The sequence below is a fragment of the Gorilla gorilla genome, chromosome X (assembly GCF_029281585.2).
Source record: "Gorilla gorilla gorilla isolate KB3781 chromosome X, NHGRI_mGorGor1-v2.1_pri, whole genome shotgun sequence".
Taxonomy (NCBI): domain Eukaryota; kingdom Metazoa; phylum Chordata; class Mammalia; order Primates; family Hominidae; genus Gorilla; species Gorilla gorilla.
In genome coordinates this window covers 77,363,707-77,385,595 of record NC_073247.2, presented here as the reverse complement: position 1 = coordinate 77,385,595, position 21,889 = coordinate 77,363,707, and the positions used below count along the sequence as shown (strand labels likewise).

The window sequence follows — 21,889 nt, the reverse complement described above, 5'->3', positions numbered from 1 at the left end:
AAAATTAATCCAAAATTGTAAAACAAAGTCTGTATTTATTTAAATCTGTTCTACCACACAGCAGAGATTGTGTCTGTTAACTTTCCTTATATGGCTCAGGACTAAAAAAACAGATGGGAAAAGTCCTTTAAAGACTAGGTGAACTTCAGAAGCTCTCTCTATTTTAGGACAGTCAACCTTACCTAGTAAGCATAAACCTACACCTCTCAAATGCTGGCCCTACACCTCTCAAATGCTACCCTTCTCTCAGGAGTGGATGGGAGGAAAATATCTCCTACTGCCCCCAAAATTAGCCTACCTTGGCCAAAAAATACCAAGTCTGCAAAGATAAGCAGCTCTGGGCCCTAAAGCAGCCTGGGTGGTGGTGGTGGTGGTGGTGGTGGTGGTGGTGGTGGTGGTGGTGGTGGTGGTGGTGGTGGTCGTGGTGGCAACAGTAGCAATAGCAAGAGTGGATATCCACTGGATGCCCCAACATTATAATCGCCAGGACTTCCTTGCTATCCTCCCTGGTCTGTGCCTGTCTCTTCCTAGGCCTCAGCACAGGGGCCAACCAAATCCCTAAACCTCAGGTGCACAAACCTCTCAGGATTAAATTACACAATGCAGCCCTGCCTGCTGGCCATGCCATAATGAGCAGCACAAACACAAAAAATAAAAAATTGAGTAATGCCTCAAATATGTACTGTACGGCCAAACTTTGGGCTACTTCACAAAGGTGGACAGAAATGTTTGCATGGCTGCCTGTTAGAATCCACAAAAAGCTTTGATTTGAATATTCCCACTTGACACGAACACTACTGTATTATGTGAAGATATGGGAAAAGGGAGCAGAAATGGCTATGAACATGCTGGCCACTCACAGATAAACAGTCTCTCCAAGGTGCACAAGAGAGACAATGCCTTCCCATTCCCCGGTGCTACCCTGTTCCATTCTGCCAGGGCCCAGCTGGGTCCACATTAGGTAGTTTCCAGTGGATCAGTGGAATTGTTGTTTGGCTATCTGGTAGATCTAGCTAAAGGAATCTAAAGAAGACAGTTCCAACATGAAAATAGTAGCTATTAACATATCTATTCAATAAATATTTGTTGAGAATCTACTTTATGCCAGGCATCATTGTGTTGGGTACCGGGGATATAATGGGTGGTGGGAAACCATCTCTGTTCTCATGAAGCTTACACACTAGTGGGCTAGACTGACATAATGGAAAGAACACACTCCTGAGAGTCTTGCCTTCAATACCAGTTTCTGCTTCTGCCTCAATACATGACCTTGAGCAAGTCCCTTCTTCGTGTTGATTTATAGGTGACCAGTAGATCTTCCACTGGCTCAGGTAATTTGCTTCCTTACAAAACATAAAGTCCTGGGGTGGAATGGGGGTATGCAAATGGCCAAGGCAGCAGCAAGAAGCCAAGGGTCGCAACAACAACAATAAAAACAACAAAAGAAGCCATGGGTAGTATGTGGTGAAAACAAAAAGCAATTAATTGAGATTCTCCACTCAAAGACCTTGAATTTGGCTTAGATGGTTCTTCATGAACTGTTTTCCTAAGACAGATGAGATGGGCAGGCCTCTGAAGAGTATACAGTTAGTGACAGACATGAAGATCTGTCCTTACCACAGTACATGGCAGGCTTCAGACCAGAAGACCTGAAAGGTGCTCAGTTTCACTGCAGCTTCTATACTTCTACCTATAGCTAAAGGGATGTTAAGAAACCCTCTACTCTAAACCACTTATTTTATACTAAAGAGCTAAGGTGAAGGTGGCCCCTCCCTCCCCAGGCACTTATGGTCATTCTTGAGTAGGGCTGTGCTAGGGCCAGTTGGAGTCAGGCTGCTCAAATGAGTGAGGAGATGGTACTTCCCTGCATACTTCCTACTTAAAAAAAAATAAAAAACTGGCTGTAGGGGCACCTATGTGGGGTTCAGAGAAACTGTAGCATCTGGCATTCTGGGTTCAGAGGCTTGATTGGAATCACACATAGGACAGAACTTTAAAAGGCCAACTGAAACAAACATACTGGAGTGTCCTGGGCCTACCTTCCTTCCTTTGTGCCTCACACCTCACAGACCACTTGCAGATGCATTAGTGCACTGAATGAATCCTCAGCATAACCCTAAAAAGTAGGTTGCTATTACTCTTTCCATTCCACAGATGGGGAACTAAAATCTGGAATGGTTTCAGAATTTGCACTGGTGACTCAAGGCCAACTAGGCTTTCTCTGTACTTACACTCAGGCCTCTCTTCCCCATAGGTGCTAATATACCTGTCCCTTCTCCAAGGTGTATTTTCTCTATTACTAGTGGTTAGTATGCCCTACCAGGTGCTCATCCAACACTGTTGGATCCCCTGCATTCATTGCTACTGCTTCTCCCTCACCATGTATATTACTGACCAAATGCTCCTCAAAGGTTTGTCCATTCCTAACCACCTCCACCTGGAGAATGGCCCGTTCTTGAGACAGGAAGAGCTAGAAGCTTCCAAATGCACACGTTTAATGAAAGAGCAAGCCTAGGAGCCCAGATGGCTGCAATTCTGCATGGTAAATAACATAACAGAAGTTCTTACAAAGTACAGTGGCACATAGAAGATAGTACAATACTATCTGGGAGTAATAAAGAAAGTTTCCAGTGGAAGTGACATGGAGTAGGGGGGGAGATGAAGAAGAGGCACCTGAAATTTCAAGCTGAAGGAAAGAACATAGCCTAAAGCAGAAAGAAGAGGTATGGCATTGCTTTCCACAGTTAAAAAAAAAATCATGGCCAGGTGCAGTGGCTCATACCTGTAATCCCAGCACTTTGGGAGGCTGAGGTGGGTGGATCACTTTAGGCCAGGAATTCAAGACCAGCCTGGCCAACATGGTAAAACCCTGTCTCTACTAAAAAAATACAAAAATTAGCCAGGTTTGGTGGCACATCCCTGTAATCCCAGCTGCTAGGGAGGCTGAGACACAAGAATCGCTTGAACCCAGGAGGTGGAGGTTGCAGTGAGCCAAGATTGGACCACTGCACTCCAGCCTGGGCAACAGAGTGAGACTCTGTCTCAAAAAAACAAAACAAAACAAAACAAATTCAACCTGAAAAAGCTGGATGAAAAAAAGAAAAAGGATGGGTATAGCTTACTTGGACTTGGGAAACCTTGGGCCCACAAAGCTACCACATAGCATACATGTGGGAATAAATGGGAGCTGAGTTGGGAGAGGAAGCTAGAATGGGGTGAGGTACCAAAGGGACCTCCCTATATGCTATGCTAAGAGGTTTCAATTTTCTCTTTTCACATTCATGGGAATGTTATCTATACTAGCAAATGCTGGGAGTAATCTAAATGCTCCCCCAAAGGAGAATGGTTTTAAATTATGGCATAGCCTTTGAATAGAATTTTACATGGCCATTAGAATGTTCATTTCTTAAAATTAAATAGCATTTATCTAAGTTTTTAGTGATGTGTTAAGTAGGGGGAAAGAAGGAGAACTTTTTTTATGTACACTATGATTGCACCACCAAAAACTAAGGTACATATATGAGATACGACAAGAAATACAAATAATTATTGCCATGTTAAAATGATGAATTTATACACAATTTCTCTCTCTATTTGCTAAACTTTGTCATATGCCATGCTGAGTTTTAAAAAAAGGGGAAATATTAAAAAAAGAACCACTCTTCTTCCATTTGACTCTACATTCCTTCTTCCTCCACCTGCTTGCCTACCTTCCCAAACCAACAGCCATTTTGATCCACCACCTACAACTGGCATCGCTAACAACCCATGTGAGGCACCTAGGAAGAATGAGAAGCTTCCAGCAAGGCAGCTGCTTCCAGCAGCAAGCTCCTGCATAGCCCACAGGCCATTTCCAGCTCAACGCTGGAGAAGAATCTTCCCCCTAACAGCACTGCCCAGCACTACCCAACTAAGGCTTCTCTGGTTAAACTGCCCAAGGATGCCCAAGGAACTTGTTTCTAAAGGAAGGAAAACAGATGCCAAGACTTCTTGTGCTTTCTCCAGGGGGCTCAGAGCAGGTAAGGTTTATGTTCATGGCCAACTCTTAGGTGGCTGAGATCCAATGTGGGATCCTTGTTTCACAAGCAAGCACTGGATAAAGTGTCAGTGAGAAGGAAGAAAAGGAGGAAGAAGTAGAGGATGGGTAAAAACAGATCCAGTGAAGGGTACACCTTTCCCATAAACTTGCTTATTCCCTATCAGCCTTGTAGGCCCTCACAGAAAATTCAGAAGTCCCTCTCCTTTGATCTCCAGGACTAATACCAAAGGAAACCATATTTACAAAATACAGGATCAGTTGAAAGCCCAACACTAGGTGTGTGGCAATCTTCCTGACTAGAAATTCTCCCTTTTGCTCCACCCAAGCCCACATCACCTAGCTCTCCCCGTCCAAGGGCAACATAGTCAACAATGACTCAGATAGAGGAAGGGGAAAGGGAGCTTGGCAATTTAAGACTCAGTCAAAAGCAATTTCATAGCCCTACAAAAAGGGATGTTGTAGGGGAGGGAGTAAAGGAAGTGAAATCTCATATGTGCTCAGTTTTAGTTTGTTTCTTTGTCTTCCCTTTCCCTGATGGAACAATGACCAATCCAAGGGTCTTCTATTCTTCCTGAGTCACAGATGACCAAAAATAGCCAGCAACTGTAGTCTGCAGGCTGGACTCCAAGACCCCACCCAAGGCATGTAGTCAACAGTTGTCTCTCCAAGCCAGGATCTCCACAGTGAGCTCTCTGGTAGGTAGATTCAGTATATCCCAGAGCAGAGCTCACTGAAATAGAGGGGGCTGCTTACATATTGATAGCCAGAGGAGAAAATGACACACTCAATGCCATTCTAAATGGGAAAAGGAAGCTTCTCCGAAAAGTCACCACTCTGCTCTGCTACACGCTTTCCAAGAACCCTTTCCTAGCCTCTTAAAGACTGGGCACAAATAATCAGAATGTCAGAAAAAGCCAATGTCTCTATTTTGTAGATAAGAGAATTAAGCCTCATAAAAGTGACTTGCCCAAGGTCACACAGGCAGAGATTAAAAACCAAATATCTCACTCTTCTTTCCATTGTACCATTTTTTACTAAAAGGTATTTTTAAAGACACCCAGACAAGTGTCCCAACCTGTAAGTGTCAAAAGCTCAGCTCTTCTAACCTAAAGTTAGACAGCTCAGGACTGGGAAGGGGAGGCAGAGGGAACTTAGACTCAGCCCACCCAGGAAAGCCAAGTGAGAAGTCTAGGCATACAACAGGCATACTTAAAGAACTAGACTTACCAACTGGAAGGCTTTACCTGCTCCAAAGAAATAGTTTCAAATGCTGAAAGCCCTAGCCCCATCCCACCCCCACACTCTGAACCTCTTTAGGCCAATCGAGACAACTCCTAGGCTGTCAGAGATCTAGGTAAGAAGCTGGAGAGGAGTGACCAGGCAGTGCCAAGAGGATAAAGGGAGATAAGAAAGCAGGGTGGAGAAATCACAGTCATTCCAGAGCTCTCCCATCTTCCTCTCTCCTTCCCCACTCCTCCCCCATATTAGGACTCTAAACAAGAAGAAAAGAAGTTTGCAGTTGGTATTGTATAAACTTGAAGAAGGCATTCCCTGTACTAAAGGAGAACAGAGGACTAGTTGAGGTGGGGTGGCAAGGAGAGGGAGTAACTTGAGGGGGGAGAAAATAGCCAAATAAGGCAGACTTGACTGGTAGGAATCATCAGGAAAGGTTCCAGAAGTTGACGTTGCAGGGAGGAAGCCTTTAGTCATCGGTTTCCTCTGGCAACTGGCCTAAGACCAGAAGGAAAAAAACTCCCAACCTTAGGAAAATGCCCAGGCTACGGCAGACAGAAAGGCAACTAGGCTAGATTTTCACCAGGCCCACATCAGGCCCCGCTGGAGCAACTCTTCAAGCACTCAAAGTAGAAAGATGTAGTGTAACCCTAAAGCAAATGGCAGATGTCCCCACCAAGCATATGCTAGATCTACAATGGCCCAGGCACCAAGGGGAATAAGGAACCTGGGAGGGGGGTTTGTTCTTTTCCATTTACATATTTCTTTTTTTTTTCTTTTTTTTTAGACAGAGTCTTGCTTTGTCACCCAGGCTGGAGTGCAATGGCGTGATCTCAGCTCACTGTAACCTCCACCTCCCAGGTTCAAGTGATTCTCCTGCCTCAGCCTCCCGAGTAGCTGGGATTACAGGCTCCCGCCAACACGCCCGGCTATTTTTTCTATTTTTAGTAGAGACAAGGTTTCACCATATTGGCCAGGCTGGTCTCAAATTCCTGACCTCAAATGATCCACCTGCCTCGGCCTCTCAAAGTGCTGGGATTACAGGCATGAGCCACCACACTCAAACTCCATGTGCCTCTTTCTAATATTGCTGATATTTTCATGTTGGAGAAAAGGAAAATTAAAAGGCAAAGAAGTTATGTGACTTTTCTTCTTTGTAAAGGAATTAGTCAGTCTCCCACAAGTATCTACAAGGATGTTTGGAGAGGAGTTTAGCTCACTTAAAACCCTTGAAAATAGCAAAGATTTGTACGACTTAACTAATGATGCCCAGATTGACTGTTACCTTGACCCTCACCCTCCAACTCTACACCATAGATTAGTCAACCTCAGTTAAAAATTACAACAGATAAAAGAGGCTCTTGGTGAGCTTCATCAAACATCCAGGCTGAGAATCTGAAAAAATAAATGGATCAGCCAGGCACAGTGCCTCATGCTTGTAATCCCAGCACTTTGGGAGGCTGAAGCAGGCAGATCACCTGAGGTCAGGAGTTCAAGACCAGCCTGGCCAACATGGTGAAACCTCGTCTCTACTAAAAAAATATAAAAATTAGCCGGGCGTGGTGGCACACACCTGTAGTCCCAGCTACTTGGGTGGCTGAGGCAGGAGAATCTCTTGAACCCAGGAGATGGAGGTTGCAGTGAGCCAAAATCATGCCACTGCACTCCAGCCTGGGCAACAGAGCAAGACTCCATCTCAAAAAAAAAAAAGAAAAGAAAAAAAAGGAAATGGATCATGGGTTGGAGAGAAGGCAGATTAGATCACGAAAGTAAGATCAGGAACCTTATCTAAACACATAACTTGAGAAAAATAAGACTTGATCCTTCTCAGGTATTTAATGGAGGCCAAGGCTAAAGAGAGGGAAAGAAATATTGATCAAGCCTGACAGGTATGCCTTGTTCCCCCTCCTAGGCCTTGGCCCCAGTCACTTCCCAAATGTATACCCAGGAAAAAAAATTTTCAGGATTATATCTTGTTTTGTACAACCAAATTGTCATATCTCAATTCTTCTCTCATTAGGCCCTGATCACTACCCTGGATGCACAAAGTATCTATCAAATTCCCACAAGGTAGAAGGGTTGTCAGGAATGGGAAGAAACTTCAATATTCGAAGTCACCAATCACAGAAGATAACTGGCAAAACAGTTCTACTAAGCAAGCACAGAGCCATTTGCCATACTAGTGGCCTAAGAGCTATGTCAACACTTACCTTATGCCACAACAAGCCGATTGAAAGGAGCATCAGATCTGGTATCTGTGTCATTAGGCACAGACAAAGGGCTGTGCTTTGAAAGTTGCCCAAAAGGCCTTTTCTCCAAATTCAAGACCCAGATGCTGCTGCTGTGCCCTGGCCAGAAAACGTCATACTCCTCCACCTCTAACAACCACACACTGAGAAATCCTCCCCACCATCTCCACCCTTTCCCAAATACCTGATTTTACAGCAAAGTCAATGAGAGAATTAAAAGCTGTTTCTAGGCTGCTGACATAAAGTTATTGCCAAGCTCTATTCTTTGGTTTAGTTCATGTGTAAGTATGAAGAAAAGACCCTCTCACATACCTACTTAGGCAACAAAAGCAACATTTTTAAAAATTAATTTGCCCAGGCCGGGCGTGGTGGCTCACACCTGTAATCCCACCACTTTGGGAGGCCAAGGCGGGTGGATCACTTGAGGTCAGGAGCTCAAGACCAGCCTGGCCAACATGGTGAAACCCCATCTCTACTAAAAATACAAAAATTGGCTGGGCATGGTGGTGCATGCCTGTAATCCCAGCTATTTGGGAGGCTGAGGCACGAGAATCGCTTGAACCCAGGAGGCGGAGGTTGCAGTGAGCCAAGATTGCACCATTGCACTCCAGCCTGGGCAACAGAGCGAGATTCCATCTCAAAAAAAAAAAAAATTAATTTGCCCAATTCTGGAAAACCAAAGGTATGGTCTCCCCCACAGGCCTTTGTTTGCCAATTAAGAAAGGATTGTTGGATCCAAATTACCCTAGAAAGAGTAGCTCCATCTATGCTTATATCTGTGGCTCCACTTGAATCAGTCAGCAGCTCAAGCCTCCCTTCACTTCAGATAAAGTAACTTTCAAGAGAGCATCGGTCTAGGGCCATTGGTTTACAACCACATACCAAAAACACATCACTTTCCCACCCAGAACGGCCACTGCTCCCAAGTGTACACACCCTTTAAGGCCCTGTTCATGTCCCAGTAAACCCTTTCTCTTCAAAAAGTTGTAGAAAATGCAATGCAAAGTATATATTTTTCTCAAGCCGTTTTTAAGTGAATTAGCCCTAAATCCCCAATTAAATAGGAGATAGGAGATCTTTGAAGGCAGCAGTTGTATCATCCCTTCATTTATTTCTATCCCTTATTGTAAATAGTACATAGTAACCACTCATTAAATGGTAAGAATTCAACTACCTGTCTTCTTTCTTATCCATCCCATCTAGCACAAAGTTAGGCATATAGTAAAAAATAATCATAACATTTGTATATCACTTGTTAGATTCTAGGCACAGTTCTAAGCCCTTTACATAAATTACCTCATGTAATCCTCACAGCAACTCTGTAAGTACTATTATTATTTATGGTTAAGGAAAATGAGGTGCAGAAGTTAAATAACTTGTCCAAGGCTATATAACTGGTTGGTCGCAGAGCTCAGATTTGAGTCCAGGCAGTCTAGTTCCAGAGTCTGTTTTTCAACACTACTCTATGCTTCCTTTCCACGGAGGCTTGAAAGGTCTTTTTTTAGCTTCCTGCCCCAGGCTTGGCCTATAAGCACCTAGAGGTGAGTGGTGAACTTTGAGGCCAGGAGATTCCAGTCTGCATTCAAACAATTTGCTACAGCAGCAAATACTGTCACTAAATTGAAAAAGTGCCATACTGTTCTCCTAACTCAAGGGACAGATCAAGCTGGAGCGCTGAGTCAGAATTCAGAATTCAAAGAGGTCAGAGCTCAAAATTAAACAGGGCAAAGAGAAAGCAGGGAACTGGGGTGAGGGGTAGACAGGAAGAGAAGACAGTCATCGGAGATCCCAGAAAAACTTGCTATAGCAAAACCATTTTAGGGGAACTCCATTGTACCCATCTTGTTAATGTAATCACCACAGAGCCAGTTCTCTGGAAGTCTGTGCTCTCTGGGTGGAGTCATCCTTCTAAGACAGCCAAGTCCAGTGGGAGACCACTAACTTGGGAATTAGGAAATCCAAGTTCTCCTTTCAATACAGTTACCAACTATATGTGACCTCGAACAAGCTGCCTAACCCCTCTGGCTATGAATACGATGAAGAAATTACTCTCTAAAGTTTCTTAGGACAGCAAGGCCTAGTCTCAAGCAGGAAAATGTGACTAGTGTCCTCTCTCTACCTCCCTTCAGCCTACACATATGCCTTCCACCACCCGTCACAAGCCAAAGCAAAACACTTACCTTCCTGGGAAGTGCTACAAAGAGTTCCTGAGACAAGGTCAGAGCCTGAACCATTTCCAAATAAAGAAACCCATGAGATCAGCTCTACACACTCAGAGGAACTTGCTCTTCCCATGGCCATAACTCCACGGTCATGTCACCACCAGCACAGAGGGAGAAGACACTGAGCACCTCACAGTGAGTGCCATTTAGAAGGTAGGCATTCACCATCCCTCCCCTACACTGGAGCCAAGCAAGTTAGGTTTTAGTCCTGGCACTATCACCAGTTCACTCAAATCCTTTCCCTTTTCTGGACTTTAGTGCCCCCATCAAGAAGATAAAGGCTGAGGCAGAAGATTTAAGGCCAGCTCAGTTGTTCCATGGTTCAAAACAATCCTGTGAGAAACCCTGCCCATCCAGAACAACCAGCTAAAGGAAAGCTTAAGGCTAGGGAAGCTCTGGGTTGCCCTAGATGCAAATGCCTTTGAAATGCTGTACCCCATACAAAATTAGCCGGGCATGGTGGCGCATGCCTGTAATCCCAGCTACTCGGGAGCCTGAGGCAGAAGAATCGCTTGAACCCGGGAGGTGGAGGTTGCAGTGAGCTGAGATCGTGCCATTGCACTCCAGCCTGAACAACAGCAAAACTCCGTATCAAAAAAAAAAAAAAAAAAAGCTGTACCCCACAATAGCCAGTCCTCAGCTCACTGGTGGTAGATACTTTAGGAGATTTGTTTAGGAGCCCTTAGGAAGGCCTCAATATCTACCAATATATCTAACTACCACACTCACCATGTTAGAAGAAAATCTGAAACATAGTCTAGTAGCTTCCGGGCCTTCCTTTCAGCAGAAATAAGAAGGACTATTCTACTATCAGGCAGACGGTCATTGAAAAATGTGGGAAGAATGGCAGGAAAATCTATGAAGCTTTTAGTGTTTGTCCAAAGCTTTTCAGTCAACCCACAGTCTTCATAATATACTCTCACTTGGTTTATTTCTTTCCACAGTAAGGAAAGACACAGCCCTTTCTCTCCCATGACTCGGGAAGAAATGGCCAAGAGTACTCAAGCCAGTATTCTTCTTGGATCTACTAATGAAACAAACCAACTCCCATGTGAGAAAGAGTCCATTCTGAACTCAGCACTTAAGAAGAAACAGCACTCAAGAAGTATAATGGGACAAGAGGATACATTTTAATAAGCGCTGTTCAATTTTGTATTTCCAATACTGCCTGGCACATAGAAGGTGCCCAAATGTTGAAGAAAGAATGTCTGAAGGAATGAACATATATATAAGAGACTCAATGCTCTTATACCATCAAGATTCTCAAAAACATCAGTACTGGAGGGATTCCTAGAGTTTACCCATCACTGGTACAGCTCCCTCATGACAAGCTGGAGAGACAGAGGGCCTGAAGAAAGGACTTGCCTAAAGTCCCACTTCATTTGGCTCACTTTACTGAGGACAGGAGAGAAGTTCTTCTTATATGGAAAGAGAAGAAAAATTCTCAGTTCAGTGATGCTTTCCATTTCCCAGCACCCACCTTCCAAATTCATGGAATCCTGAGCTAATCCTCCAAAGTGACAACTTCTATACCACAGATTAGAACCTGGAATTGAAAAGTTTTTCAGCTCTCTCAAGCATGAAATGGAAGGAGGGATGGAAAGCAAAGCCAGTCAGTCATGAAAAGACCACCCCCTTCACTTGAACCAACAGACTATCCCAAAGGAGACCACATCTGTACCCCGTTTTTTCCTTTTTGCAAGCAAAGTAATAGAGCAGGTGGCAGGGAAAGAAGATTGTGAGTTAGGAAAGAGGCACATGATAAATTCAATTCTATCTTTGAAAGATTAGAGACAGACTATTCGCAATCTGTAATGCCAAATTTCCAGCAGCTATGGTTATGAAAGGCCTAACTCTGGTAGTGTTGGTAGCCAGATATTCTCCCCTCTGGGGACCCTGAGTCTAGAAATTCCAGTGGGGGAAACTCCCAGAAAGATACAAAGGGACCTAAGACAGGCTGTTGCCATGCAACACTAGAACAGAGTTCAGAATAATTGTAGCTGTCATATTATCTCATCCAGAGAGAATTAGATTTGGAGGCAGGGGAAATAGACTAGATGACTTCCAAATGTCCTTTCCAGCTCCATTATTCGGTAAAGTAGTTTCATGGGAGGTGGAGGTAAGAGAAAAGTAAGAACAACACCCTAAAACAAGCTACTGTTGCAGGCAGCTAGAGAATGGAAAGTTAGAAGATTAGTGATCAATACTACTTCTATCACTGACTCACAGAGCAACCTTTCCCTCTCCAAGCCTAACACGAGAGAGCACAGATTAGTTGGTGTGGGTCCCACAAAGGCCTTCCTGCCCCACCAGCCCCCTCCCTACCCAGAGGGCTGTTAAAAGAAAAGCGTAAAGGAAATTCCCAAGATGGTTCCTGCTCTGTCTCTATCATCTACACTTTCACAAAGGGCCAAGTGAACTGAAGAACCCAAGTGGAGAGATGCAGGATCCTCTCTCATATGACCTCTCTTCCTGATCCTTTTCCCCCCACTTAAGTCTGTAGGCAGGGCTGGTTCAAGGGTTAAAAGACTGAGAATCTGGCTCCTATTTACCAAGTACCACTTTAGTGCCACTCGAGTGGCTCAAGTAATGCTAGGAATGGCAGGAGAATAAACAGTCCACATAGTCCCTGTTAAAGTTTAGCTGAATGCCGACCCAAACACCTTCAAATACTTCAAGGATCTAGGCTCTATGTCTGCTCACATCGATGGTCCCATCAAATGACCACTCGATTGCCTTTCCCCTGATCTGTTGATCTATGGCTAAAACCCCAGCAGATCAAAGAGGTGTTTCACCAAGACTGACCCTCTAACTAAGACCTAGATTCAAGTCCTAGCTTTGCAACTGGCATACTGCATCACTCTAGGTTAGTCTCCCCCTAACATGAGTTTCAGTTTCATCATCTATACAATGAGAGGAATTGGACTTTATAGTTGTGGAGAGCCTTTTCAATACTAGCATTTAATAAATCCCAAGGAAGGAAACCAGAAACTCAAGAACATCTCGAAAATTCAAAACACTCTTTTTTTAGGAAATCCAAGAAAGCCTCAAAGCCTTTGTGATCCTAAAAGAAAAAAATTAAAGAAGGTAGGGAGGGGGAAAGGCCTTTTTAAATATATATATATATATATATATATATATATATATATATATATATAACTGTCATCATCACCAAAAAATGTAGATGGCAATTAATAAGCTTTTCTATTCTGGCTACTAAAGCAGACTCAGGAAACTGGCAACCAGAAGCAGAGTCCAAGGAATGGCAAGAAGGCAAGGGTGGCGGTGGGTAGTGAGGCATGTTTTTTTGTTTTTTTGCTTTTTCTGTTTTTGAGATGGAGTCTCACTCTGTCACCCAGGCTGGAGTGCAGTGGCGTGATCTCGGCTCACTGCAACCTCTGCCTCCCAGGTTCAAGCGATTCTCCTGCCTCAGCTTCCCGAGTAGCTGGGATTACAGGCGCACACCACCATGCCCGGCTAATTTTTGTAATTTTAGTAGAGACGGGGTTTCACCATGTTGGTCAGGCTGGTCTCGAACTCCTGACTTCATGATCTGCCTGCCTCGGCCTCCCAAAGTGCTGGGATTACTGGCTGGAGCCACCACGCCCGGCCGGCGTGTTTTAACAAATGTAGGGGAGGTTGGGCTGACTAGGAGGGACAATTAGCTATAAAAGTGAAACCGACCCTAGATAGGTTGTAGACATGCTGCAATATGAATGAACGAGTTTGATTTTCCACTACCTTTCTCTATCTGTCACATGCTAGAAATAGCCTAAAGCACATAAATAAAAATGGAGCAGACAAAGGGAAATTTTTTCCCCTTTTAATTAAAATTACTGGTTGGTATTCAGTGAACTAGGGTGTGCCCCTGAACACCTTGGCCTTGGTATGAGGAATAAGAAAAGTAACAGAAGGCACCTGGTGACACTATTGAACCTTACCAGGAGACCACACAAATGTCAACCTTGGCCACTTTGCTCAAATTACTCATTTCCTTTTATCTGAGGACCATAAAGGTCTGAGAACAGTGGGCAATTTGTTTGGAGCAAGAAAGGGAACTCAAATGTCAAGAACTCAATCATTGGGTCAGAATAAAGGGTCAATGAGATGAGCATCAGAAAGCCTGGACCCCAATCTTGGCTCAGTCACCATGTGCCCTTAGGTAGGTCTTTCCCTGTAGGTCTCAATATCCTCATTAGTTTTTTGTTTTAGTTTTAGTTTTTTTTTAAGAGAGTTGTACTAAATAGTCTCCAAGGTCCCTTTCAGGTTAAGATTCTATGATCTTAACAGACATAATATAGTTGCTTTTCCTAAAATTTGACCATTCCTTGAGTCAAAGCATAGAAAATTCTCTAATACTTCCAGTCTATCAAAATTCAGCCCTCTCCTTCCAATTTGATTCAGGTTTCAGTCAATCTGCATAAAAATGCCTTCAGTATTTAGGTACCCTCATTACTCCAGGCCTGACTACAAACAGCTTATACTCCATTCTCTCTCCATTCCCAGGAAAACAATAAACACGCTGTCTTGTCTTCTTTGCCACTTTGACTCAGATGAGATGGTTAATGCAAGTTTGAAGCAACTTCCAGGCCCATGAAGCTGTGTTTCAAAGTGGGCTATCTCAGAACTGAGGATGAGATATGCCACTACAGAAGAAAGACCGTGGAGCAATGTCTATTCCCAGAGATCCACCCAACTGTTCAGGCAAAGCCGCACCTTAAGAGGAGTCAGGAGTCAACCACAGAGAGAGACCCAAAGAGCCGCTCCTGACAGGATCTTTATAATCCTGTTTTGGCAGACAATGGGATATTTTCCCTCTCTCCAAAACCATTATTCTCTCTCTTGGGGGCGGGGACTAGGGAAGAAAGTGTGTAAAAGCCTCATGTCCTAAAACCACAAGCAATTTAAAGGAGATAGACAGTGAAAGCACATACTTTTTGAAAACTTGGTGTTTCTGAAGGACAAGATTCTGGAAAGGCAAGAACGACTTGGCAGTGAGGCTGGTATACAGTAACGTGGCAACCAAAGCTCATCACAAACCCAAAAGGCTGGGCCCGCAACTCGCCTCCTCTCATCCCAGGGGCCTTCAGCCCTTTTCAAGGCTACTAGTCACTATCTCACCTCTACAAGGCTCAAGCAGTCCTGGGGAGACATGTTTGGGAGCACTGCATTGCCTAGGCCAGCTCAACAAGCTGTTTGGCCTAAGGGACTCAAGCCAGGGTGGTCACCAGGCCTTTCTGAGCAAGGGAAGGGCCTCAGCAGCCATTTGGCATGACTTGCACAAAAGCAAGCAGAGCTCATTAGTCAGGCACACCCCTCCTCCCCTCTCCCTCCTGGGCATCCGGCCCCCCTATCCCCACTCCCAGGAGGCTTCTGTTCCTCTCATAACAGCCAGTGGGGTGGAGACGCATCCCCAAATCAACCACCACTCTAGAAAGGTGTGGCCCCACGAGAGAACCCACACCACACAAAATAGTCCGGAGGGGATAGGAGGAGATAGAGAGGCATTAAGCAATAGGAGGGGCAGGGATTTGGAGGTGGAGAGGAGGGAGAAACCGGTCCTCTCTCCCAGGAGATGGGGTAGGCCTCTCCTCAGACTGGTGCCTAAATAAGTGTTGGTGCTCTCGGGTGCAGCCTCGATGACGATTTCCTCACATCTCTCTCCTCACCTCCTAGTGGAAAACAGCTGGAGCCACCCGGTGAGGCTGTGGGAAAGATGAGTGGGGGTGCCGGATCCGCCCCGAGCGGCTCCTTCCTTTCTCCCTGCTTCTCTGTTCCCATGTCCCCTCTTGGACATTGGCAGCCTTGCCCCAGAAAGGTGCCAATTCCTGGGTTGGGGAAAGTGTTGTCTTCTGGACCAGAATCCTCTCCTCTGTGCCCATGGCCCATCGGGGAAAAGGGGAAACCCCAGGCCCCAACGAAGCCGTCCTGACTGTTGCATCTCAGACACAGGGAACTGGAACCTGAGAAAGAGGCAGGCCTCGCCCCGTCCAAACTTCCAGCCTGGACAGCCCCTCAACCCCTGAGGGCGCACCAGACCAGGATCCCACTCCGGTCCCCTCCCTACCCTTGGCTATGGCGGAGGGCGCGGCGTCCCAGGCGGGCCGGTGGCTGGCCAAGCCCTCAGCCATCAGCAAAGGGCTATGAGGCTCAGCCAGAGCCATTGGGGTCGACAGCGCCCACCCCCGGCACTCACCGTTTTGGGCATGGTGGCGGCAAAGGCAGCGGAGTTGGCGAAGTTTAGCTAGGACTGTCGGGCAGTGCTGAGCACGCAGTACACACGGCTCGGATTCGGCTGGCCGGGGACTCAGATTGGGTCCCTCACTAGCGTCGGGGCGACTGTTAGGCTTCCTGCTAACGGGCCACGACTTCACAAACCCCACCCAGGAAAGAGCCGCCCCTGTCGCGCCGCCCGCTCCTTTATGTGGCCCGGCTTCCGCGCCGCTCCCCGCCCTCGCGCCCGCCTCCCCGCCGACCGCTGGCCTTGCCCCGCCCAGCCCCGCCTGGCCAGGCCCAGCGCAGCCAGGCCACAGCGGCCACGTGGGGGGCCCGGCTGGGCCCGGGCGGACCTAGGGTAGCTACCACTCCCCACCCAGACCCACCCGGCTCCTCTCCCACCCCGGTCACAGCCCCTAGCCTTCCACGTCCTGGCCTTCCAGCCCCACCCCCACTCAGGGCCCAGACCCTGGGCCCTGACAGATGCTTACTCAGCCCCTGACTGCAACTTTCCACTGATGGGGAGCTCACTACCTATCTTTGCCTTCTCTAGACAGCTCTGGCTCTTAGAAAGTTCTTGCCGTGTCTGAACTCCTTTTCTCTATGGCTTCCATCCATGGATCTCAGTTCTGCTCCCTGAGGCCACACAGATCCCCTGTTGTCCCTAACAGCTCCTCAAAGGCCTGAAGATCTCAGGTCCACAGGAAACTTCTCTTCTTTTGGCTAAACTGCCTCACCTCTTAAAACACTTCATCCATTCTCTTCCGTAGGACTCTCCCAATCATATTTCCTACCCATCCTTGCTCAGTCCTCATTTATCTTTCCTTCATCTAAATCCCAGTCTTCACCTTCCTCAAATCAGTGACCTGATCCTTTAGCCCCTCTCCCAGTACATTCACTTTCTGATGTCCTGATGGGGCTGGCTATAATTCCCTCAGGTTAGATGTGACCTCCCTAGTCCACACCCTTGGGGTTTGTCTGCCAGCTCCCTTTCTCCTTCTTGTCAAGGTCACAGAATCCCAGGATGGCAGTGTTCTAGACTGTTGAAGTCGTCTGGTCAAGTCTGAGTTTTAGGCTGAGTGCGGTGGCTCATGACTGTAATCTTAGCACTTTGAGAGGCTGATGCAGGAGGATTGCTTGAGCCCAGGAATTTGAGACCAGCCTGGGGAGCATATCAAGACCCCCTCCCATATCTATATAAAAAAAATAAGTGAGGGCCAGGCATAGTGGCTCACTCCTGTAATCCCAGCACTTTGGGAGGCTGAGGTGGGCTGATCACCTGAGGTCAGGAGTTCAAGACCAGCCTTGCCAACATGGTGAAACCCCGTCTCTACTAAAATTACAAAAGTTAGCCGGCCACATGCCTGTAATCCGAGCTACTCGGGAGGCTGAGGAGGGAGAATCCCTTGAACCTGGGAGGCGGAGGTTACAGTGAGTCAAGACTGAGCCAGTGCACTCCAGCCAGGGCGACAGAGTGAAACTCTGTCTCAAAAATAATAATAATAATAGTAAGTGAGACCATGTGCAGTGGCTTACACCTGTAATCCCACCACTTTGGGAGGCCAAGACCTGCAGATCACTTGAGGTCAAGAGTTTGAGACCAACCTGCTCAACATGGCGAAACCCCATCTCTATTAAAAATACGAAAAAAAAAACAAAAAAATTAGCCGGGTGTGATGGCATGTGCCTGTAGTTCCAGGCACTCAGGAGGATGAGGCAGGAGAATCGCTTCCGGGAGGCGGAGGCTGCACTGAGCCGAGATTGGGCCACTGCACTCCAGCCTGGGCAATAGCACAAGACTCCGTCTCCAAAAAAAGTAAAATAAAATAAGTCCGAGTTTTAGTTTGAAAGTGGCTGGCCATAGTCCTTTTTTCCTCCTCTCCACTGGCAACCATGTGAAGGCATGGTCTGAGTATCCTTTGTGAGGTAAGGCACCACAGATGGTAAGCCAGTTTGAGACAATGGAAAGGATACTTGAGAGGTCAGGACACCTGGCTTCTACATATAGCTCTGCCATTAACTCATCCTGTGACCACTATGTGGCCTTGGGTAATTCCCTCCCCCTCTCTGGGCTTGAGTTTCCATTTCTGTAGCAAGAAAGGACTGGACTCCGGGGCTTCCAAGGTCCTTTCCCACTCTGATATTATAAAGGGATGAGAAAGGAAGTATACTCCCTAGGACAATAGATGAGCCTAACAGGATTGCATATGGGCTGGTCTTGCATTTGCACTCAGGAACCAGTAGTCTGATTCCATCCTCTTCCTTTGCCTTCCCAGACCAACAGTGTCTACGATTCAGTGTGCCTCAGTTTCTCTCACTGCTAACAAGATTCATTGATGTGTGCTAGGGTAAACAAAGTTCCCTGCCAAGATCATTTCCTTGAGCTAAGCATTTGTTCAAAGAGCAGCACTCATCGGAAAGCCCAAACAGTCTCCATGAGCAGTTGTCCCCAAGGAAGAGCAGCACTCACCAGAAAGCCTCAGCAGCAGGAGTAGCAATGACAGCTCATCACACGCCTTAATACTGCCATTGGCCCTTTTCCACCAGAAGTTCAAGGAACTCAACTGATTTCTTCACTCATGTTCACCTAGAACCTACAGGGACCTGGCATGAAGCTAAATGCCTAAAGAAAAAGAATTTACTTGGCGACTCCAACTTTCTGGAAAGTGGAAACTCCCTTGTGTCATTCCCCACCTCCCATGCCAACCACTCCCCACAACACACATACACAGGGGAGAGTTGGGTAGAGAGTGTCAAGTAGCTGAAGACACTACTAAAAGGGAAACAGGGACCAGGTGTGGTGGCTCACACCTGTAATCCCAGCACTTTGGGAGGCTGAGGCAGGCAGATCACCCGAGGTCAGGAGTTCAAGACCAGCCTGCCCAACATGGGAAAACCCCATCTCTACTAAAAATACAAAAATTAGCTGGGTGTGGTGGCATGTGCCTGTAATCCCAGCTACTCGAGAGGCTGAGGCAGGAGAATTACTTGAACCCAGAAGGCAGAGGCTGCAGTGAGCAAAGATCATACCACTGCACTCCAGCCAGGGTGACAGAGCAAAACACTGTCTTAAAAAAAAAAAGAAAGAAAGGGGGCATAGAAGTCCAAGCAAGGGCAGGGGGTGTCAGAGGCTGGGGGGAGCTAAGAAATAGGGGGAAAGGGTCTGAGGGAGAAAGATGAGGTTGGACCTCTGGGGAGGAGAGGATGGGAAATAGAGAGAGAGCATAAACTATCAGAGACTAGTTAGTCCAGTCTCACTCCAGGTCAGGAGAACTGGGGATCAGAAAGAGGAAAAGACTTACCCAAGGCCGGATAGCTAATGTACAGAAGATAAAGAGCTCAGTTAAGAAGCTCTGGCAATAGTACAAGCAAGAAATTTTTTAAATATTATTTTCTCATGTTTTATTTTAGATACAGGGGGTACATGTGCATGTTTGTTACATAGATATATTGCACTCAGGTAGTGAGCATAGTACTCATTAGGAAGCTTTTCAACCCATGTCCTCTTCCCTCCCACCTCTAGTAGTTTTCAGTGTCTGTTGTGCCCATGTTTATGTCTGTAGGTGCTCAATGTTAAGCTCCCACTTATAAGTGAGAACATGCGGTATTTGGCTCTCTGTTCCTTCACTAATTCACTTAGGATTATGGCCTCCTGTTCCATCCATGTTGCTACTAAGGACATAATTTTATTCTTTTCTATGGCTGCATAGTATTCCACGGTGTATATGTACCACATTTTCTTTATCCAGTCGACCATTTCTTTTTTTTTGTTTGTTTTTGTTTTTGTTTTTTGAGACTGAGTCTCGCTCTGTCACCCAGGCTGGAGTGCAGTGGCGTGATCTCGGCTCACTTCAAGCTCCGCCTCCTGGGTTCACGCCATTCTCCTGCCTCAGCCTCCCAAGTAGCTGGGACTATAGGCGCCCGCCACCATGCCCGGCTAATTTTTTTTTGTATTTTTAGTAGAGACGGGGTTTCACCATGCTAGCCAGGATGGTCTCGATCTCCTGACCTTGTGATCAGCCTGCCTCGGCCTCCCAAAGTGCTGGGATTATAGGCATGAGTCACCACTCCTGGCCTCAGTTGACCATTTCTTTATCCAGTCAACCATTTTCTTTATCCAGTCAACCATTGATCATGGGCACCTACATTGATTTCATGTCTTTGTTATTGTGAATAATGCTGCTATGAACATGCAAGTCCATGTGTCTTTTTGGTATAATGATCTATTTTCCTTTAGGTATATACCTAGTAATAAGAATGCTGGAACAAATGTAGCTCTGTTTTAAGTTCTTTGACAAATCTTCAAAGTGCTTTCCCCAGTTGCTGAAGTAATTCACATTCCCACTAACAGTGTATAAGCATTCCCTTTTCTCCACAGCCTCACCAGCATTTGTTGTTTTTTTGACTTTTTAATACTAGTCATTCTGACTGATGTAAGGTTACCACCTTACATCTGTTAGATTGTGGGTTAGATTTGCATTTCTCCAATGGTGAGTGATGATAGGCATTTTTTTTTCATATATTTGTTGGCCACTTGTATGTCTTTTTCTGAGAAGTGTCTGTTCACGTCCTTTGCTCTTTTTTTTTTTTGAGACAAAGTTTCACTCTTGTTGCCCAGACTGGAGTGCAATGGCGTGATCGCGGCTCACTGCAACCTCCACCTCCTGGGTTCAAGTGATTTTCCTGCCTCAGCCTCCCGAGTAGCTGGAATTACAGGTGCATGCCACCACGCCTTGCTAATTTTTGTATTTTTAGTAGAGACAGGGTTTCAGCATGTTGTTCAGGCTGGTCTCGAACTCCTGGCCTCAGGTGATCCACCCGCCTCAGCCTCCCAAAGTGCTAGGATTACAGGCGTGAGCCGCCACGCCTGGCCCTTTGCTCATTTTTTAATAGGGTTATTTATTTTTAGATTATTGATTTGTTTAAGTGCCCTATAGATTCTAGATGTTAGGCCTTTGTCAGTTGAATAGTTTACAAATGTCTTCCTCATTCTGTAGGTTGTCTGTTTACTCTGTTGATAGTTTCTTTTGCTGTGCAGAGACTCTTTAGTTTAATTAGGTCTCACTTGCCAATTTTTGCTTTTGTTGTAATTCTTTTTGAGACGTAGACAAAAATTTTTCACCAAGGCCTATGTCAAGAAGTGTGTTTCCTAGGTTTTATTCTGTGATTTTTATAGTTTGAGATCTTAAATTTAAATACTTAATCCATATTGAGTTAATTTCTGTATGTGGTGAAAGGTAAGGGTCTAGTTTCATTCTTCTGCATATGGCTAGCCAAGTATCTCAGCACCTTTTATTACATAGGGAGTTCTTTCCTATTGTTTGTTTTTGTCGACCTCGTCGAAGATCAGATGGTTATAAGTGTGAGGCCTGATTTCTGAGTTTTCTATATATTCTGTTCCATTGGTCTATGTGTCTGTTTTTGTACCAGTACCATGCTGTTTTGGTTTTGATAGCCTTATAGTATAGTTTGATGTTGTGTAGTGTGATGCCTCAAGCTTTGTTCTTTTTGCTTAAGATTGTTTTGGCTATTTGGGCTCCTTTTTGGTTCCATGTGAATTTTAGAACAGTTTTTTCTAATTCTTTAAAGAATGACATTGGTAATTTGATGGTAATAATGTTGAATCTGTAAATTGCTTTGGGCAGTATGGCCATTTTAATGATATTGCTTCTTCCAATCCATGAGCATGGGATATTTTTTCATTTATTTGTGTCATCTCCGATTTCTTTGAGCAGTGTTTTGTACTTCTCCTTGGAGAGATCTTTCACCTCCTTGGTTAGCTGCTGTACTCCTAGATATTTCATTTTCTTTGTGGCTATTGTTTGGTTTTGTTTTGAGATGGAGTGTTGCTCTGTCACACAGGCTGTAATGCAATGGCACAATCTTGGCTCATTGCAACCTCCACCTACTGAGTTCAAGCAATTCTTCTG

At 45.5% G+C, this 21,889-nt stretch overlaps 1 protein-coding gene across 2 annotated transcripts in view; it reads right to left on the bottom strand.

The window, feature by feature from the left end:
- MSN (moesin) overlaps positions 1-21,889 on the bottom strand; it is a 145,301-nt gene that overhangs the window by 57,933 nt on the left and 65,479 nt on the right. The window contains exon 1 of one of the 2 annotated variants that reach the window (XM_019019404.4): positions 15,940-16,229. The exons of the other annotated variant lie outside the window; for it this stretch is intronic. Within the exon in view, the coding sequence (XP_018874949.1) occupies positions 15,940-15,951 (12 nt within the window). The 5' untranslated portion in view covers positions 15,952-16,229. Of the gene's footprint in view, positions 1-15,939; positions 16,230-21,889 lie in introns of those variants that run through there. 2 annotated transcript variants of the gene reach the window in all.